Source organism: Bombina bombina, chromosome 10 (assembly GCF_027579735.1).
Source record: "Bombina bombina isolate aBomBom1 chromosome 10, aBomBom1.pri, whole genome shotgun sequence".
Classification (NCBI taxonomy): Eukaryota; Metazoa; Chordata; class Amphibia; order Anura; family Bombinatoridae; genus Bombina; species Bombina bombina.
Genome location: NC_069508.1, coordinates 28,215,972 through 28,235,099, shown reverse-complemented (window position 1 = coordinate 28,235,099; position 19,128 = coordinate 28,215,972). Strand labels below are relative to the sequence as shown.

The 19,128-nt window shown below is 36.2% G+C and overlaps 2 protein-coding genes across 2 annotated transcripts in view; both read right to left on the bottom strand.

Annotated features, from left to right (window-relative positions):
* Positions 1-1,395, bottom strand: part of LOC128640676 (calcium-activated chloride channel regulator 1-like) — a 43,952-nt gene extending 42,557 nt beyond the window's left edge. The window contains exon 1 of the mRNA XM_053693107.1: positions 1,237-1,395. Within this exon, the coding sequence (XP_053549082.1) occupies positions 1,237-1,395 (159 nt within the window). The remainder of the gene's footprint in view (positions 1-1,236) is intronic.
* A 15,602-nt stretch (positions 1,396-16,997) lies between these two features.
* LOC128641111 (calcium-activated chloride channel regulator 1-like) overlaps positions 16,998-19,128 on the bottom strand; it is a 119,599-nt gene continuing 117,468 nt past the window's right edge. Inside the window, exon 14 of the mRNA XM_053693686.1 lies at positions 16,998-17,449. Within this exon, the coding sequence (XP_053549661.1) occupies positions 16,998-17,449 (452 nt within the window). The remainder of the gene's footprint in view (positions 17,450-19,128) is intronic.

The window sequence follows — 19,128 nt, the reverse complement described above, 5'->3', positions numbered from 1 at the left end:
TGTGTGTGAATATGTGTGTATTGTTTTTAAAATACATGTGTGTGTGTGCATGTGTGTTTGTGTGTGTGTGAATATGTGTGTATTGTTTTTAAAATACATGTGTGTGTGTGCATGTGTCTGTGCGTGTGTGTGTATATGTGTGTATTGTTTTTAAAATACATGTGTGTGTGTGCATGTATGTATAAGACAAAAACAGGTATATACCTGTTTTTGTCATATTTATTTTGGTAATTTTGGCAGCACCCCCACAATATGTGTGCTAATATATAAAATGTTTTTGTTAGGTGAGCTTAACCAAACCCCCTTGTTGTATTTCTATGCATGTATGTGTGTGTGAATATGTGTGTTTTTATTTCATTTTTATTTTTTTTATTTAAATTTTTTTTTTTAATTGGGTTAAACAATAATTTTACAGTAGTACACAATACAGTACATGTTACAGGTTGATATATTTCAGAAAACACAGTATAGTACTAAAAAGGAACCCATATTTTTGTAGTTTAATTTGGTGTGCATATAGAAAGGGGGAGAAGAGGGGTAGGACATAAATACATAAGGGAGGGGACAATGCAGAGGTAAGGAGACCCTATATGTGCCATTCACCATTATTATAGCATATGCCATTTCAGCAGGTGTAATTATATACACTTGAGTAAGACTAGTTCACAACCAGGCTATGTATTGTCATATAGCCTTTGCTCCCATAAACACATTATATCAGCTATGAAGTCACGATTGCCTACATAATAATAATGCATTGTTTCAAGAGTGAGGACATGATCTACTTCTGAAACCCATTGAGAGAGCGTGGGGATCTGTTGAGTTTTCCAGAGCCACGGAATCAGCCTTTTAGCACAAGTTAACAATATAAGTAATAGTTGTATGCAATAAACGCACCCAAGGCGTGGGATGGGATTAAGAAGGATAATGTGTGTGTTTTTATTTTTATGTATACATAAGTATACATATGTGTGTGTGTGTGTGTGTATGCATGTGTGTATGCATGTATGTGTGTGTATGCATGTGTATGCATGTATGTGTGTGTGTATGCATGTGTGTGTATGCATGTATGTGTGTGTATCTGTGTTTGTGTTTATTTGTATGTACATATATATATATATATATATATATATATATATGTGTGTGTGTGTGTGAATATGTATGGTGTGTTTGCACATGTGTGGGATATGTTTGCTTGTGTTTTACTAGAACATCTACATTACTTATTTTTCTTACCTGAATGTTTTCAATAATCTTGACATCCTCAGTTACATTTGGATTAATTGCAATCACAATATCCTCATATCCACCATTAACAAGTGTCACCATAGAACTGTTAGCTGTACAATATATTTGAAATAGATATAGAATTGCAAACCATTTCCAGAGACCCATTGTGTTCTTTTCCCCTTCTTGTCTTATTAATGTGTGTTATCTTAATATACATATATACTGTATATATCACAATGTTCATACTTATCATATATTTTTGTGGACTTTGATAGATATTGTGGCTATTCATTGCTTTTTTATGAGGATTATAGTACACATTTACATCTTTACAAGGTGTGCCATCATATATGTATATACTTAATACTTCTAAGAAAAAAATTGTGCGTGTCAGGTTTATCGCTCGTATTAAAAGGTGAAAGTAAACGTGATTGCTTGAGTGCAACTGAAGTTAACGTGCGTCGGTTTACCACGTCCTCAGAGCTCTGGTTGTTTGACGAAACAAAAAAGTGTCACAAAACACATCAAAAATACATTACAAAGTACAGTTACATTCATAATATATTTTTTTTTTAATTGCTTAAAGATATGTTTATATATGTATACAGATATATTTATGTATTTATATGTGTATATATGTATTTATGTATTTATATGTGTACAGATGTATTTATGTATTTATATGTGTATATATGTATTTATGTATTTATATGTGTATATTTGTATTTATGTATTTATATGTGTACAGATGTATTTATGTATTTATATGTGTATATTTGTATTTATGTATTTATATGTGTACAGATGTATTTATGTATTTATATGTGTATATATGTATTTATGTATTTATATGTGTACAGATGTATTTATGTATTTATATGTGTATATATGTATTTATGTATTTATATGTGTACAGATGTATTTATGTATTTATATGTGTATATATGTATTTATGTATTTATATGTGTATATTTGTATTTATGTATTTATATGTGTACAGATGTATTTATGTATTTATATGTGTATATATGTATTTATGTATTTATATGTGTACAGATGTATTTAGATGTGTATATATGTATTTATGTATTTATATGTGTGTATATATGTATTTATGTATCTATATGTGTATATATGTATTTATGTATTTATATGTGTACAGATGTATTTATGTATTTATATGTTTATATATGTATTCACAGACATATATACACATATGTCCCCACCCTTCTACCCCTCTAGATTGTAAGTTCCCATGGGAATAGGGCCCTCAACTCCCTTTGTAATTATTTGCCTGTGTTTTAAGCATTGTGTATTGTTGTAATTTTATCTTTGTACCCATGGTCAGTGCTCCAGAACTTGTCGTCACTTTATAAATAAAGAATAATAATAATATAAACACATAAATACATATGTATAAATACATTGACATATACAGGGAGTGCAGAATTATTAGGCAAGTTGTATTTTTGAGGATTCATTTTATTATTGAACAACAACCATGTTCTCAATGAACCCAAAAAACTCATTAATATCAAAGCTGAATAGTTTTGGAAGTAGTTTTTAGTTTGTTTTTAGTTATAGCTATTTTAGGGGGATATCTGTGTGTGCAGGTGACTATTACTGTGCATAATTATTAGGCAACTTAACAAAAAACAAATATATACCCATTTCAATTATTTATTTTTACCAGTGAAACCAATATAACATCTCAACATTCACAAATATACATTTCTGACATTCAAAAACAAAACAAAAACAAATCAGTGACCAATATAGCCACCTTTCTTTGCAAGGACACTCAAAAGCCTGCCATCCATGGATTCTGTCAGTGTTTTGATCTGTTCACCGTCAACATTGCGTGCAGCAGCAACCACAGCCTCCCAGACACTGTTCAGAGAGGTGTACTGTTTTCCCTCCTTGTAAATCTCACATTTGATGATGGACCACAGGTTCTCAATGGGGTTCAGATCAGGTGAACAAGGAGGCCATGTCATTAGATTTTCTTCTTTTATACCCTTTCTTGCCAGCCACGCTGTGGAGTACTTGGACGCGTGTGATGGAGCATTGTCCTGCATGAAAATCATGTTTTTCTTGAAGGATGCAGACTTCTTCCTGTACCACTGCTTGAAGAAGGTGTCTTCCAGAAACTGGCAGTAGGACTGGGAGTTGAGCTTGACTCCATCCTCAACCCGAAAAGGCCCCACAAGCTCATCTTTGATGATACCAGCCCAAACCAGTACTCCACCTCCACCTTGCTGGCGTCTGAGTCGGACTGGAGCTCTCTGCCCTTTACCAATCCAGCCACGGGCCCATCCATCTGGCCCATCAAGACTCACTCTCATTTCATCAGTCCATAAAACCTTAGAAAAATCAGTCTTGAGATATTTCTTGGCCCAGTCTTGACGTTTCAGCTTGTGTGTCTTGTTCAGTGGTGGTTGTCTTTCAGCCTTTCTTACCTTGGCCATGTCTCTGAGTATTGCACACCTTGTGCTTTTGGGCACTCCAGTGATGTTGCAGCTCTGAAATATGGCCAAACTGGTGGCAAGTGGCATCTTGGCAGCTGCACGCTTGACTTTTCTCAGTTCATGGGCAGTTATTTTGCGCCTTGGTTTTTCCACACGCTTCTTGCGACCCTGTTGACTATTTTGAATGAAACGCTTGATTGTTCAATGATCACGCTTCAGAAGCTTTGCAATTTTAAGAGTGCTGCATCCCTCTGCAAGATATGTCACTATTTTTTACTTTTCTGAGCCTGTCAAGTCCTTCTTTTGACCCATTTTGCCAAAGGAAAGGAAGTTGCCTAATAATTATGCACACCTGATATAGGGTGTTGATGTCATTAGACCACACCCCTTCTCATTACAGAGATGCACATCACCTAATATGCTTAATTGGTAGTAGGCTTTCGAGCCTATACAGCTTGGAGTAAGACAACATGCATAACGAGGATGATGTGGTCAAAATACTCATTTGCCTAATAATTCTGCACTCCCTGTATATGTGCATTGGAGCCCATTCAAAAGCATAATTAAGCAATATTCCTATTTAAATGGAAATTTATAAAGCTTGCGAGATGCAGCATTAGGCAGCTTTGGTGCAGGTTTGCATAATCAACTCTGCAGCCGATAGTTAAGAAGCAGCGGTCCTTAAACCAAGGCTTCCTAATCTGCACACCATCTAAAATCACCTCGGACAAGTCCGACTGGGGTGATTGACAGCCTCTGCTGGCACCTGATTGGCTGTGCACTTGCAGGAGGCAGTATTGCACTAGCAGCTGCTAGTGCAATGATAAATGCTGCCCACTGGCTGTGATACTGGGTGGACAGGTTCACTGGAGCGAACCTTGTCCGCTCGGTGCTTGTTAAATGTCAGCCTTAATAAAGTTTTATACTGTGTGTGAGATTCCAATATTCTGCACATAGTAGAATCTGTGCTATGTATTTTAAAATAGATATTTCTATATATATCTGTATATATCTTTACCTATATATAATCATCTATATATAGGTATAGATATATATTATACCAAAATATCATCATATATATATATTATGAATAAATAGAGCATATTCTTCTATGTTAAGAACACTGTAATGTGAAATATTCATATTTTCAAGTTGGGTTAGCGCACTCGAGAATATGCAATCGGGTTTAACGCAATCGGGTGTTTTTCAACTTTTTATTCTCCATTGACTTCTATAGGGGAATATATTAATACACACGTGATATTGTAAGCTCTGCTTTTTGCATGCGTCGGGTTAGTCCTTGTGCGAAAACAGTTTACTTTTAACTTGTAATACAAGCATACCTGATGCGCGCAAAAAGCTTACTTCTAGTGTAGTTAGCACACGAGTGGGAGTATAAATACCACTCTACTTGTAATGTGACTTTTTATCAGTGTGAGCAGACTTTATTTGTTTCTGAATATAGTGACTGCAATAAGGTTGCTGATTGTATTTTAAAATGTCACTGTGGAGTATTTAAAAATTGTTAAACGCATATATACTCTTTAAATCATCCTTAAAAGAAGCAACTAAAAGTGTAAAGAATAAACATCAAGAATTGTTTAGAAATGATAATGGCACTAAAAGCAGATAGTTATGCCACTGCTTAGAATCTAAGTTGTTTTAAATGTAACTTAATAAAAGATGTTCATTGACGGTAACAGATAATTCATATGTAAATGTAGAGAAATTTTCTAGATCTGTGTTTTCATGTAAACTTTTAATGTAGAAATCCTTCTGTATATTCTGTTTTATATCCTGTTTTTGCGTATATATAACTGGTTTGATGTATATATCTTAGTACGTAGGTCTAGCTACTGGTTGTTAGAGTAAGAAGATTGCATGACTTACGTGGGTTGACCAATAGATGGCACTGTGTTACACTATTATTAGAAACACCTGATGGTCAGATTATGATGTTCCCTTCTGATTTATTTTTGACAGTGACTTCTTAAGGCAGCTGCTTTAGCTGTTATACAGCTGCTGTTAGGTACAGACAACTCAATGCATATGATCTAAATAAAATATTCATCTGCATGAATTAATCCCTTGCTGCAATTTAACCCTAAATGCTGTTAAACCTAATCTCCTCATTATTGCTAATCCAAGCTGTGGCTTCCCCCACTGACAATAACCTGACCTCCAAACAGATGTTAACTCTAATCACAACCTTCCAAACTACACGTGACCCTAATGGCACTGAACCAATTTCTTCAGCTATATTAACCCTAACCACAACCTCCTCTAATGCATACAGGGAGTGCAGAATTATTAGGCAAATGAGTATTTTGACCACATCATCCTCTTTATGCATGTTGTCTTACTCCAAGCTGTATAGGCTCGAAAGCATACTACCAATTAAGCATATTAGGTGATGTGCATCTCTGTAATGAGAAGGGGTGTGGTCTAATGACATCAACACTCTATATCAGGTGTGCATAATTATTAGGCAACTTCCTTTCCTTTGGCAAAATGGGTCAAAAGAAGGACTTGACAGGCTCAGAAAAGTCAAAAATAGTGAGATATCTTGCAGAGGGATGCAGCACTCTTAAAATTGCAAAGCTTCTGAAGCGTGATCATCGAACAATCAAGCGTTTCATTCAAAATAGTCAACAGGGTCGCAAGAAGCGTGTGGAAAAACCAAGGCGCAAAATAACTGCCCATGAACTGAGAAAAGTCAAGCGTGCAGCTGCCAAGATGCCACTTGCCACCAGTTTGGCCATATTTCAGAGCTGCAACATCACTGGAGTGCCCAAAAGCACAAGGTGTGCAATACTCAGAGACATGGCCAAGGTAAGAAAGGCTGAAAGACGACCACTACTGAACAAGACACACAAGCTGAAACGTCAAGACTGGGCCAAGAAATATCTCAAGACCGATTTTTCTAAGGTTTTATGGACTGATGAAATGAGAGTGAGTCTTGATGGGCCAGATGGATTGGCCCGTGGCTGGATTGGTAAAGGGCAGAGAGCTCCAGTCCGACTCAGACGCCAGCAAGGTGGAGGTGGAGTACTGGTTTGGGCTGGTATCATCAAAGATGAGCTTGTGGGGCCTTTTCGGGTTGAGGATGGAGTCAAGCTCAACTCCCAGTCCTACTGCCAGTTTCTGGAAGACACCTTCTTCAAGCAGTGGTACAGGAAGAAGTCTGCATCCTTCAAGAAAAACATGATTTTCATGCAGGACAATGCTCCATCACACGCGTCCAAGTACTCCACAGCGTGACTGGCAAGAAAGGGTATAAAAGAAGAAAATCTAATGACATGGCCTCCTTGTTCACCTGATCTGAACCCCATTGAGAACCTGTGGTCCATCATCAAATGTGAGATTTACAAGGAGGGAAAACAGTACACCTCTCTGAACAGTGTCTGGGAGGCTGTGGTTGCTGCTGCACACAATGTTGATGGTGAACAGATGAAAACACTGACAGAATCCATGGATGGCAGGCTTTTGAGTGTCCTTGCAAAGAAAGGTGGCTATATTGGTCACTGATTTGTTTTTGTTTTGTTTTTGAATGTCAGAAATGTATATTTGTGAATGTTGAGATGTTATATTGGTTTCACTGGTAAAAATAAATAATTGAAATGGGTATATATTTGTTTTTTGTTAAGTTGCCTAATAATTATGCACAGTAATAGTCACCTGCACACACAGATATCCCCCTAAAATAGCTAAAACTAAAAACAAACTAAAAACTACTTCCAAAAATATTCAGCTTTGATATTAATTAGTTTTTTGGGTTCATTGAGAACATGGTTGTTGTTCAATAATAAAATTAATCCTCAAAAATACAACTTGCCTAATAATTCTGCACTCCCTGTATATCTCTAAAGGTTATTATCAGATCTCTTCACAGATATTAACCTAACTGCCACCTCCCTCACTGCAAAACACTGTCATGGTAATGACGCAGTCTCTACAAACATATTAACCCTAACCACAACCTACTTAAACAGCAATAATAACCTTGGAATCTGTTTTAAGACAAATTGTATCTTAGTCCTTTTTAAAGATATATATTGTATTGGTCATCAGTGCTTCCTTAAGAAAAGAGTTCCACAACTTGACTTCGCTTATAATGAAGAAGAAAAAAAGGATTTTGTGCTGTCTTAAAGTGAGAACGCTTGTTAAAAACAATTTTATTGACCTAAACAACTATGCCAACTCTCTATACAGCCCATTTATTGTATATAAACTAATTACATCATCTCATGACCTGTCTCAGACAGTTTGGGGTCAATTTATCAATGTGTCAACCTGACAGCATTCTCTATATTAAATACACTTGCTATACAATCTCCATTCAATGTCCTTATTTATCAAAAATGCTGTAAACTCACTCAAGTATGACGCAAAGAGCATCGTACTGTTGATAAATATGAAGCATCAATGGAGTGGATTTCACTGTTTATCAAATAATCTACGTAGAATTGTGTATGATCCTCATCACATGTCCATCATGTGACTTGTGTTTTCATACAGTTTTTACTCTGTACACCATTTTACTTACAGCACTTATTTCTTGTCCATGAATAAGAACAGTTCTTTAATTTAATATTTAGTTGGTTAACTTATTGTGTCCTTGAAATAGCAATTTTTATTCAAGTACAAACAATAAATCTTACATAAATGTACTTTTGTATATATATCTATATATATATATATATATATAATATATATATATATATATATATATATATATATATAAAACAACGGTTGTGTGCACACTTATCCCAGGATTTAATTACAGGTGCAAGCAGTCATATACGTACTAATAATATCAACATTGAAAAGGAGAAAAGACATCCACAATATGGGTGGGTGTCAAAGAATGACAAGGCTGCACACTCAAAATCCTTAATCAAAAAAGTGTTTTATTAAATCTTTATGTAAATCATTTGACAGACTCCCAAACCCCTTACAAGTGCAAAAAATAAAAATAAATAACAGTACCCAAAATAACAGATACAGTAACATTCAAAATTATGAGCCTATATTGCCCTAATGTTCCTTTAAATCCGTGAACCAAGAGCTGAGTTGTTTGAGCACTTAGTGTATAAAACACGCTCACGTAGCTTTCAAGTAGACAAACTGCAACAGTTCTCTTAATTGTATCCAATTCACACTTGCAACTTGCAAAAAAGAGAAACAAACTTGCGTTTTTAAGTCCTCGGCTTAATAACAGACAGGAACAACACCACTACAATATCTTAGAGCACTTAGTGTTAGAACACGCTCCAGCACAACAGTCAGTGGTGAATCACAATTTAGTGTAGGACAGTTAATACTCACTTTGCATAGTGCCCCAAATTTCTCACCGTTCAACTTGTGGAAAACCAACGATAATACAGCAATCCGGTACTCTTATGGCATCTCGTCCTGTGTTCCTTTAGACGTGCTCCCAGAGCGTATCCTTGCTGTCGGTTACCAAATCCAGATATTGCTGGTGGGGAAGGAAGCAGAGTATTTGTCGGCTCACATTTTGAAATTACTGACTATATGAGCGCCAGCATGACGCGTTTCGCCTCTCCCAGAAAAAGGGCTGGCTTACAGGGCTTCATCAGATGCTATGGTTACGGAGTGCTGGCTTTTTATCCAACTTTCAGATCCTCCTTAATTCGCTCAGAGGAGGATCTAAGCGCATTAAGGAGGAGTTGTTTTTTGGGAGTCTATCAAATGATTTACATAAAGATTTAATAAAACGCTTTTTTGATTAAGGATTTTGAGTGTGCAGCCTTGTCATTCTTTGACACCCACCCATATTGTGGATGTCTTTTCTCCTTTTCAATTTTGAGATATATATATATATATATATATATATATGATGTATATATATATATATATATATATATATATATATATATATATATATATATTTGTTTGCTTGAAGGAGTATTGCAATAAATTGTAAATACATTAATCATGTTCACTGTTAATGACTGTATGAGAGGACAAACCACATACAAATAAACCTTTCTGTGTTGGTAGACACGTCGTTTTATAATCTAGCAACATCCATTTGATTCCTATGGCATTCCTATGGCATTCGGGTGCTCAAAAGTTGCGGATTAAAAATCAGGTTTGCTGCGTCAATTGAGACACAAATGTACCAGTTGAGTGTTTCATAATTTTTTTTAGAGTCGTATGTAAAGGCAGATTACCAGCAGTACGCTCAAATAGCATGAGCATCGATTTGCATTAAACTAATGTCGCCGGAGCATTGCTTACAGTGAACTAGCCTACAATTTACTTCACCCATTGTTAACTTTGGCATATCAATTTTGCACTTAATTTGACGTGGAATTACAGCATATTCACAGTTGAAGCTTTGATAAATTGACCCCAAAGTGGCTAATATCTCCTCATAACTTAAAGGACCAGTCAACACAGTAGATTTGCATAATCAACAAATGCAAGATAACAAGATAATGCAATATCACTTAGGGGCCTATCTATCAATCTCCGAATGGAGCTTGAGGGCCCATGTTTCTGGCGAGCGTTATGAAGCAGCGTTCTAAAGACCGTTGATCCATATCCCTGTCTGCCTGCTCTGAGCAGACAGACAGACATTGCCGGAATTCAACCCGATCGAGTATGATCGGGTTGATTGACACCCCCCTGCTTGCTGCCGATTGGCCGCAAGTCTGCAGGGGGCGGCATTGCACCAGCAGCTCACAAGAGCTGCTGGTGCAATGCTAAATATGGAGAGCATATTGCTCTCCGCATTCAGCAATGTCTGTCGGACCTGATCCGCACTGTCGGATCAGGTCTGACAGACATTTGAAAAATAGGCCTCAATGTCTGAACTTCAAATGAGTAGTAGATTTTTTTTCTGACAATTTTAAAAGTTAAGCTATTTTCCACTCCCCCTGTACCATGTGACAGCCATCAGCCAATCACAAATGCATACAGGTACCATGTGACAACCATCAGCCAATCACAAATGCATACACGCTTATTCTGTGAATTCTTGCACATGATCAGTAGGAGCTGGTGACTCAAAAAGTTTAAATATAAAAATTGCATGCTCTATTTGAATTATGAAAGTTTAATTTTGACTTGAGTGACCCTTTATATTCTTTATTCCCTGTATTAATTGTGTAGCTGTTCTCTATACCCTTTGTAGTTCTGCATTTCCCTTTGTTTTGTAATTGGTTCAAAACTGTTCTCCACACTCAAGGTGAGGGCTTACCAGGGATTTTCAAAGTGGTAGAATTATACTTTCTTCGCTGGCATCAAAACTAGTTTTTCTGTTAAGCTGTGCCTCCAACCATATAGATTTGTAAGTACAAATTGTGGAATACTAATCACTTTTATTTGTTACAGTAACCCAGCCATATGTAGGCAATCTGTTCAGTGCTCTGGGATCACTATACAGTAGCAGGAGAGTCTCATTACTTATGTGGAGAAACAGGGATAATTCAGTCTAAAAAATACAGAATAAGGGGACTGACTTTACATTTTTTAAGTGTACTTGTACTTCAGTTTACAGTAGAATTACATATTCAATAAATATCCAAGAAGACATTGCGATTGTGCATACTCTGAATTTCAAACAAGCTGCAGATTTATTTCCTTCCATTTCCCTGCCCCCGTATCATGTGACAGCCATCCACTAATCACATACTCATATATGTATACACTGTGAACAAGTGCTCAGTAGAGGCTGGTGCCTTAGAAAGTGTGAGTATAAAAGGACTGTGCAAAATTTAGTGACAAGTAAATTGGAAAAGTTCTAAAATTAGATGCTCAATCTGAATCATAAAAGTTTATTTTTTACTTTACTGTCCCTTTAAAGTACATTAAATGCTGTGCAATTAATTCATGTAAAGTGTTAATAACGGCGGCAATCACAAGCCTATAGGAAAACTTATCAAATAATTTATTTACAAAAATTCCCATAGATTTAGAGGAGGGGTTCTCTAGAAAATCATTTGATAAATTATCTAACGGATTGTGATTCAGATTTATGTTAGAAATAGTTTAAGGGACCCTGAAGCTATTTTTCCCTGTTTTCATATTAAAAAGGTCATTTTAAAATATTTTACCGATTTTATATATTTTGAAAAGGCATATTCCTGTAATATATAAACCAATGTTTGGATTTTTTTTTTCTTCTGTCAAGCTTGAAGAGGTGTGTTTTTCTCCACCAACAGGACTGTGGGAGTGGTCTTTATCAGCGAATCAGTACGAGTGGGAAGTACACAATAGATACTAATAAATTAATTTCAGGTCACAATTAAGAGCCAGATTACAAGTGGTGTGCTAACAGTTACGCACAAACGAAAACGGCTGTTTGCTCGTATTGGGTGCAGTGCTTGTATTACAAGTTGAAATACTTAGCAAAAAGCTTTCATTATTTATTTTTGCCCTTTTCATGTAATTAAACTCTGAAAAAGCTACATATCATTCCCTAATTGGCTTCAACTGCTAACAAATGCACTTCATACTAACATCATGGCTGTAACCAGCATTGTTTTCTGCATACTCAAGCACAGATTGGATCCTCCATAAAAGAAAATGGTTGGCTATTGAAAAACAATTGCAGTAAAAAAAGGAAGTTAACTTGTTTAAAAAAACAAACAACTTTGCTGGGGCGCGATCCGATATAGATCGCAGTTTGCGGCGCAAGCGAGGGAACCCACGTTGCCCGCAGTTTCAGCTCGCAACTCGAGCCATCCAATATGCGGCGCCATCACTTGCTAAAGTGGCGCAAGTCTCACAAACCAGCGATGTCCAGAAATCTGCGTAAGTACAGATTTTTGGAGTCGCCAGTGACTTGCGCCACGTTAGAAACTGACGGCGCCTATAAAACCTGACTAAAGTCTAAATCACCCGCACTATCTAACACGCCTCCTAAACATAGCCCGACACGTCTAACACGCCTCCCTAACATAGCCCGACACGTCTAACCCTCTATCCGCTATCCCCCCTCACTATCCTAACAATAAAAAAGCTATTAACCCCTAAACCGCTGCTCCCGTTCCCCGCTGCAACCTAATAAAGTTATTAACCCCTAAACCGTTGCTCCCGTACCCCGCCGCCAGCTATATTATATCTATAACCCCCTAACGTGAGCCCCTAACACCGCCGCCATCTATATTAAAATTATTAACCCCTAATGTAAGCCCCTTACACCGCCGCCATCTCTATTAAAATGATTAACCCCTAATTTAATCTACCTACCCCGCCGCCAGCTATATTATCTATATTAACCCTAAGTATATTATAGTTAATATAGGTATTACATTATATATATTAACTATATTAACCCTAATTATATTAGGGTTAATATAGTTAATATAGTTACTATAGTATTTATATTAACTATATTAACTCTATCTAACCCTAACACCCCTAACTAAATTTATATTAAATTTATCTAATTCATTTAAAAACTAAAATATTCCTATTTAAATCTAAATACTTACCTATAAAATAAACCCTAAGATAGCTACAATATAATTAATAATTACATTGTAGCTATGTTAGGGTTAATATTTATTTTACAGGTAAATTGTTAATTATTTTAACTAGGTATAATAGCTATTAAATAGTTATTAACTATTTAATATCTACCTAGTTAAAATAATTACCCAATTACCTGTAAAATAAATCCTAACCTAAGTTACAAATACACCTGCACTATCAATAAATTAAATAAACTACAAACATCTATCTAAAAATACAATTAAATTAACTAAACTAAATTACAAAAAAAAACAAACACTAAATTACGAAAAATAAAAAAAAGATTACAAGATTTTTAAGCTAATTACACCTATTCTAAGCCCCCTAATAAAATAATAAACCCCCAAAATAAAAAAAATTCCCTGCCCTATTCTAAATTAAAAAAAGTTCAAAGCTCTTTACCTTACCAGCCCTTAAAAGGGCCTTTTGTGGGGCATGCCCCAAAGAATTCAGCTCTTTTGCATACAAATACAATACCCCCCCCCCCATTACAACCCACCACCCACATACCCCTATTCTAAAACCACCCAAACCCCCCTTAAAAAAGCCTAACACTACCCCCCTGAAGATCTCCCTACCTTGTCTTCACCACACCGGGCCGAACTCCTGATCCGATCCGGGCGATGTCTTGCTCCAAGCGGCAAAGAAGAATTCTTCCTCCGGCGATGTCTTCCTCCAAGCGGCAAAGAAGAATTCTTCCTCCGGCGATGTCTTCCTCCAAGCGGCAAAGAAGAATTCTTCCTCCGGCGACGTCTTCCTCCAAGCGGCAGCAAAGTCTTCATTCTTCCGGCGGCATCTTCAATCTTCTTTCTTCGCTCCGCCGCCGCGGAGCATCCATCCCGGCCGGCGACTGAACGACGAATGAGGTACCTTTAAATGACGTCATCCAAGATGGCGTCCGCCGAATTCCGATTGGCTGATAGGATTCTATCAGCCAATCGGAATTAAGTTAGAAAAATCTGATTGGCTGATTGAATCAGCCAATCAGATTCAAGTTCAATTCGATTGGCTGATCCAATCAGCCAATCAGATTGAGCTCGCATTCTATTGGCTGTTCCGATCAGCCAATAGAATGCGAGCTCAATCTGATTGGCTGATTGGATCAGCCAATCGGATTGAACTTGAATCTGATTGGCTGATTCAATCAGCCAATCAGATTTTTCTAACTTAATTCCGATTGGCTGATAGAATCCTATCAGCCAATCGGAATTCGGCGGACGCCATCTTGGATGACGTCATTTAAAGGTACCTCATTCGTCGTTCAGTCGTCGGCCGGGATGGATGCTCCGCGGCGGCGGAGCGATGAAAGAAGATTGAAGATGCCGCCGGAAGAATGAAGACTTTGCTGCCGCTTGGAGGAAGACGTCGCCGGAGGAAGAATTCTTCTTTGCCGCTTGGAGGAAGACATCGCCGGAGGAAGAATTCTTCTTTGCCGCTTGGAGCAAGACATCGCCCGGATCGGATCAGGAGTTCGGCCCGGTGTGGTGAAGACAAGGTAGGGAGATCTTCAGGGGGGTAGTGTTAGGCTTTTTTAAGGGGGGTTTGGGTGGTTTTAGAATAGGGGTATGTGGGTGGTGGGTTGTAATGGGGGGGGGGTATTGTATTTGTATGCAAAAGAGCTGAATTCTTTGGGGCATGCCCCACAAAAGGCCCTTTTAAGGGCTGGTAAGGTAAAGAGCTTTGAACTTTTATTTAATTTAGAATAGGGCAGGGAATTTTTTTTATTTTGGAGGTTTATTATTTTATTAGGGGGCTTAGAATAGGTGTAATTAGCTTAAAAATCTTGTAATCTTTTTTTTTTATTTTTTGTAATTTAGTGTTTGTTTTTTTTGTAATTTAGTTTAGTTAATTTAATTGTATTTTTAGATAGATGTTTGTAGTTTATTTAATTTATTGATAGTGTAGGTGTATTTGTAACTTAGGTTAGGATTTATTTTACAGGTAATTGGGTAATTATTTTAACTAGGTAGATATTAAATAGTTAATAACTATTTAATAGCTATTATACCTAGTTAAAATAATTAACAATTTACCTGTAAAATAAATATTAACCCTAACATAGCTACAATGTAATTATTAATTATATTGTAGCTATCTTAGGGTTTATTTTATAGGTAAGTATTTAGATTTAAATAGGAATATTTTAGTTTATAAATGAATTAGATTAATTTAATATAAATTTAGTTAGGGGTGTTAGGGTTAGATAGAGTTAATATAGTTAATATAAATACTATAGTAACTATATTAACTATATTAACCCTAATATAATTAGGGTTAATATAGTTAATATATATAATGTAATACCTATATTAACTTTAATATACTTAGGGTTAATATAGATAATATAGCTGGCGGCGGGGTAGTTAGATTAAATTAGGGGTTAATCATTTTAATAGAGATGGCGGCGGTGTAAGGGGCTTACATTAGGGGTTAATAATATTAATATAGCTGGCGGCGGTATAGGGGGATTAGAATAGGGGTTAATAATTTTTATATAGGTGGCGGCGGTGTAAGGGGTCAGATTAGGGGATAGATAAGGTAGATGACAGCGGTGTAAGGGGTTCTAATTAGGGGATAGATAAGGTAGATGGCGGCGGTTTTAGGGGCTCAAAGTAGGGGGTTAGTTTATGTAGATGGCGGCGGGGTCTGGGAGCGGCGGTTTAGGGGTTAATAACTTTATTAGGGATTTCGGGGGGGGATCGCGGTTGACAGGTAGATAGACATTGCGCATGCGTTAGGTGTTAGGTTTATTTTAGAAGATCGCGGTTGACAGGGAGATAGACATTGCGCATGCGTTAGGTGTTAGGTTTATTTTAGCAGCCAGTTTAGGGAGTTATGGGGCTCCAATAGTCAGCGTAAGGCTTCTTACGGCTGCTTTTTGTGGCGAGGTGAAAATGGAGTACGTTTTCTCCATTTTCGCCACGTAAGTCCTTACGCTGCATATTGGATACCAAACTGCGCTGGTTTGGTATACCTGCCTATAGCCCAAAAAACTACGGGCGACGGAAGAAATATACGCGCGTAACTTCTAGGTTACGCCGTATATGTGATACCAAACCAGCGTAAATATTGGCGTCGCCGGCTTTTGCGGGCGACGATTTTTATCAGATGGACCCCCTGATATGTTATTCTATAAAAACACAAAATAAATGTCTTCTGATAACAAGGTGTTCACTGTCCCTTTAATCCCTTCCTGAGTGTAAATGAAAGGAAGTTTTAGGTTCACATCACAATTATCTGTATTATTTAGAAAAAGAATATTAATTTAGAATAAATAAATATAATTCTGTAATTTGGTTGTGAGATTACAGCAATGATTAAAACATATTCACTGAAGATACAGCATACAATAATAATATACAAAAGAAAAATTTAAATTGTCTATGCCTCTATATAATTTTATAACAATGTACATTGTAATTTTTCATTCTAAGACCAAAAATCAATGCATTGTTTATTTTTAGTATATATTATGATGATCGCACTTTGGGTCAAAATTAAATTACAATACATATCTCTAGCTCAAAACTCCTATTTTCAGCAGTACTGATTGCAAAAATAAATAAAAAATAGCATGAATATGCTAATTCTGCAGTAAAATTAAGCACAAATTCCAGAAATAAATATTATTATTTTTTGTTTGTTTAATAATAATAAAAGCTTCCTGTTGTATAAACTATTCGCACCATACATTATTTTTTTTCTGAAATAACATAAAGCACTTAAAAACTCTGATTAAAAATATATATTTAATGATATTTTACATAGGTTTACAATTATTATAAGGTTTCTTCACAATTTAATTTCAGGATTTCTCTTTTTCCTTTTGCAACTCACGATACAAACAGTAACGCTTATGATAATAGAAATTATAATTACTGCTGAGCATATAATCAGTGCCAGATGTGTTATGTTAATTTGATTAGAATTATCATTAGGTTTATTAGTGTTGGAAAATGGTGTAGTAGGTGGTTTAGTTGTGGTTTCTAAAGCTGCAGGGATAAGAAGAGCCGCCTGTACTATATTAGATAAATCAGATTTTTGTGGCACTTCATCAAATGCAATCAGAGCAAAATATAGGATGGTGCCATTTGCTATAACAATATTTTCAGGAACAAAGGTAAATGTTTCGCTGGATCCGGCCAACTGTGGTTTTAAACTGGAAATGTCCACTGAAGTAGAATTTTCGAAGCTATCTCTGAGTTCTTTAGGACTGGTGCTCATCCTAAGGTCGTATCTTGATGCTGAAATGAGAAGGTAGCGCATATTATAAATTATTTATGATAACATAAAAAAATTGGTGGTGCAAGCTCTGCCAAGAATTGCAAATTTAGTTTATGAGATAGTTGTTTAACTTACTTTAATACATTTAAAATCCTATACTACTTGTTACATCAAGTTATTACACTTGTACATTTGGATACCTCAAACCTAAGACATTTGGTTATGTCTTAATTGTTACATACACTGAGGCCTATTTATCAAATGTCTGTCGGACCTGATCCAACAGTGCGGATCAGGTCCGACAGACATCGCTGAATGCGGAGAGCAATACGCTCTCCATATTCAGCATTGCACCAGCAGCTCTTTTGAGCTGCTGGTGCAACATCGCCCCCTGCAGACTCGCGGCCGCCAGCAGGGGGTGTCAATCAACATGATCGTACTCAATCGGGTTGAATTGTGGCAATCTCTGTCTGCCTCATCAGAGCAGGCGGACAGGTTATGGAGCAGCGATCTTTAGACCGCTGCTTCATAACTGCTGTTTATGGCGAGTCTAAAGAGTCGCCAGAAACACGAGCCCACAAGCTCCATATGGAACTTGATAAATGGGCCTCATTATTTTGATAAATATAATTATCATTAATATATTTATTTTCTTTCTTTTGAAGGTAATGCAAGAAAAGACAACACATTTCTTCTTTTAGTACACTATTAGATTATGGTTTCAAAGAAAATTATAAACTAGAAAACATTGTTGCAAAGTATGTAAAACTCAGTAGACAGATTTACAGTAAGTTTTTGGATTCCATTGGATTGGTTTGTCTAAAATTACCAGTTTTTCAATATAACCGGCCTTTTTTAAGAAATCGTAGCACTTTAAGGATCTTATGACGAAAAGAATGGAGTCAGGGACTTATAGGTATAAATCACGGACCCAGTACTAAAATCTTTACTCTTGAAAAAGTTCAGTCGATACGGAACGAAACGTACGTCGAGTAAATTGGATACTTTTCTCCCAGTGAGGCTTCCATACCGGACATATCGATCAGTAACACTACAGCCGAGGGATACTTTGTATCTTGGTCTTGTTTATTTGTACAAATATCATCAGAGTGTATTATGGATGGCTAGCTGAACCGGAGTTTCGAATACAGTTATACCACAAAATGATCCCACTTCAAGAGAAGGTTTTTTTCTAACGCAGGGAGGATACTGTTTGTTAACGATCACAGATGATTTTCTGCATTTATTCTATATGTTTTTAATCTTGTAAGTAGCAACCTATTTTTAAGGGGCTACAATAAATAACCTTTATTACTGCACTTAGATTGATCCCTTTGTTGCGCTCTTCTTGTGCTTTTTACATTGTAGTCTAAAACTCTGTTAATTTCACTTTTTCTGCATATACTTCATATTTTATTAAACTGATTTCATCAAGGAATTATTTAATACCTTATTGTCCAGCGTGTCACTGATATCCAAGAGTAAACAGTTTTAGTAGGTACACAACTAATGATTATATATATATATATATATATATATATATATATATATATATATATATATATATTTATAAATAAATATAAAATATATACTATACCAATCTTCAGACCAACCCACCAATTGCCAGCTGCCTGGGTGAAAAAATATAATGTTATACCAAATCAAGCGATTGCACTCACAGGACTTTCACAAACCATCA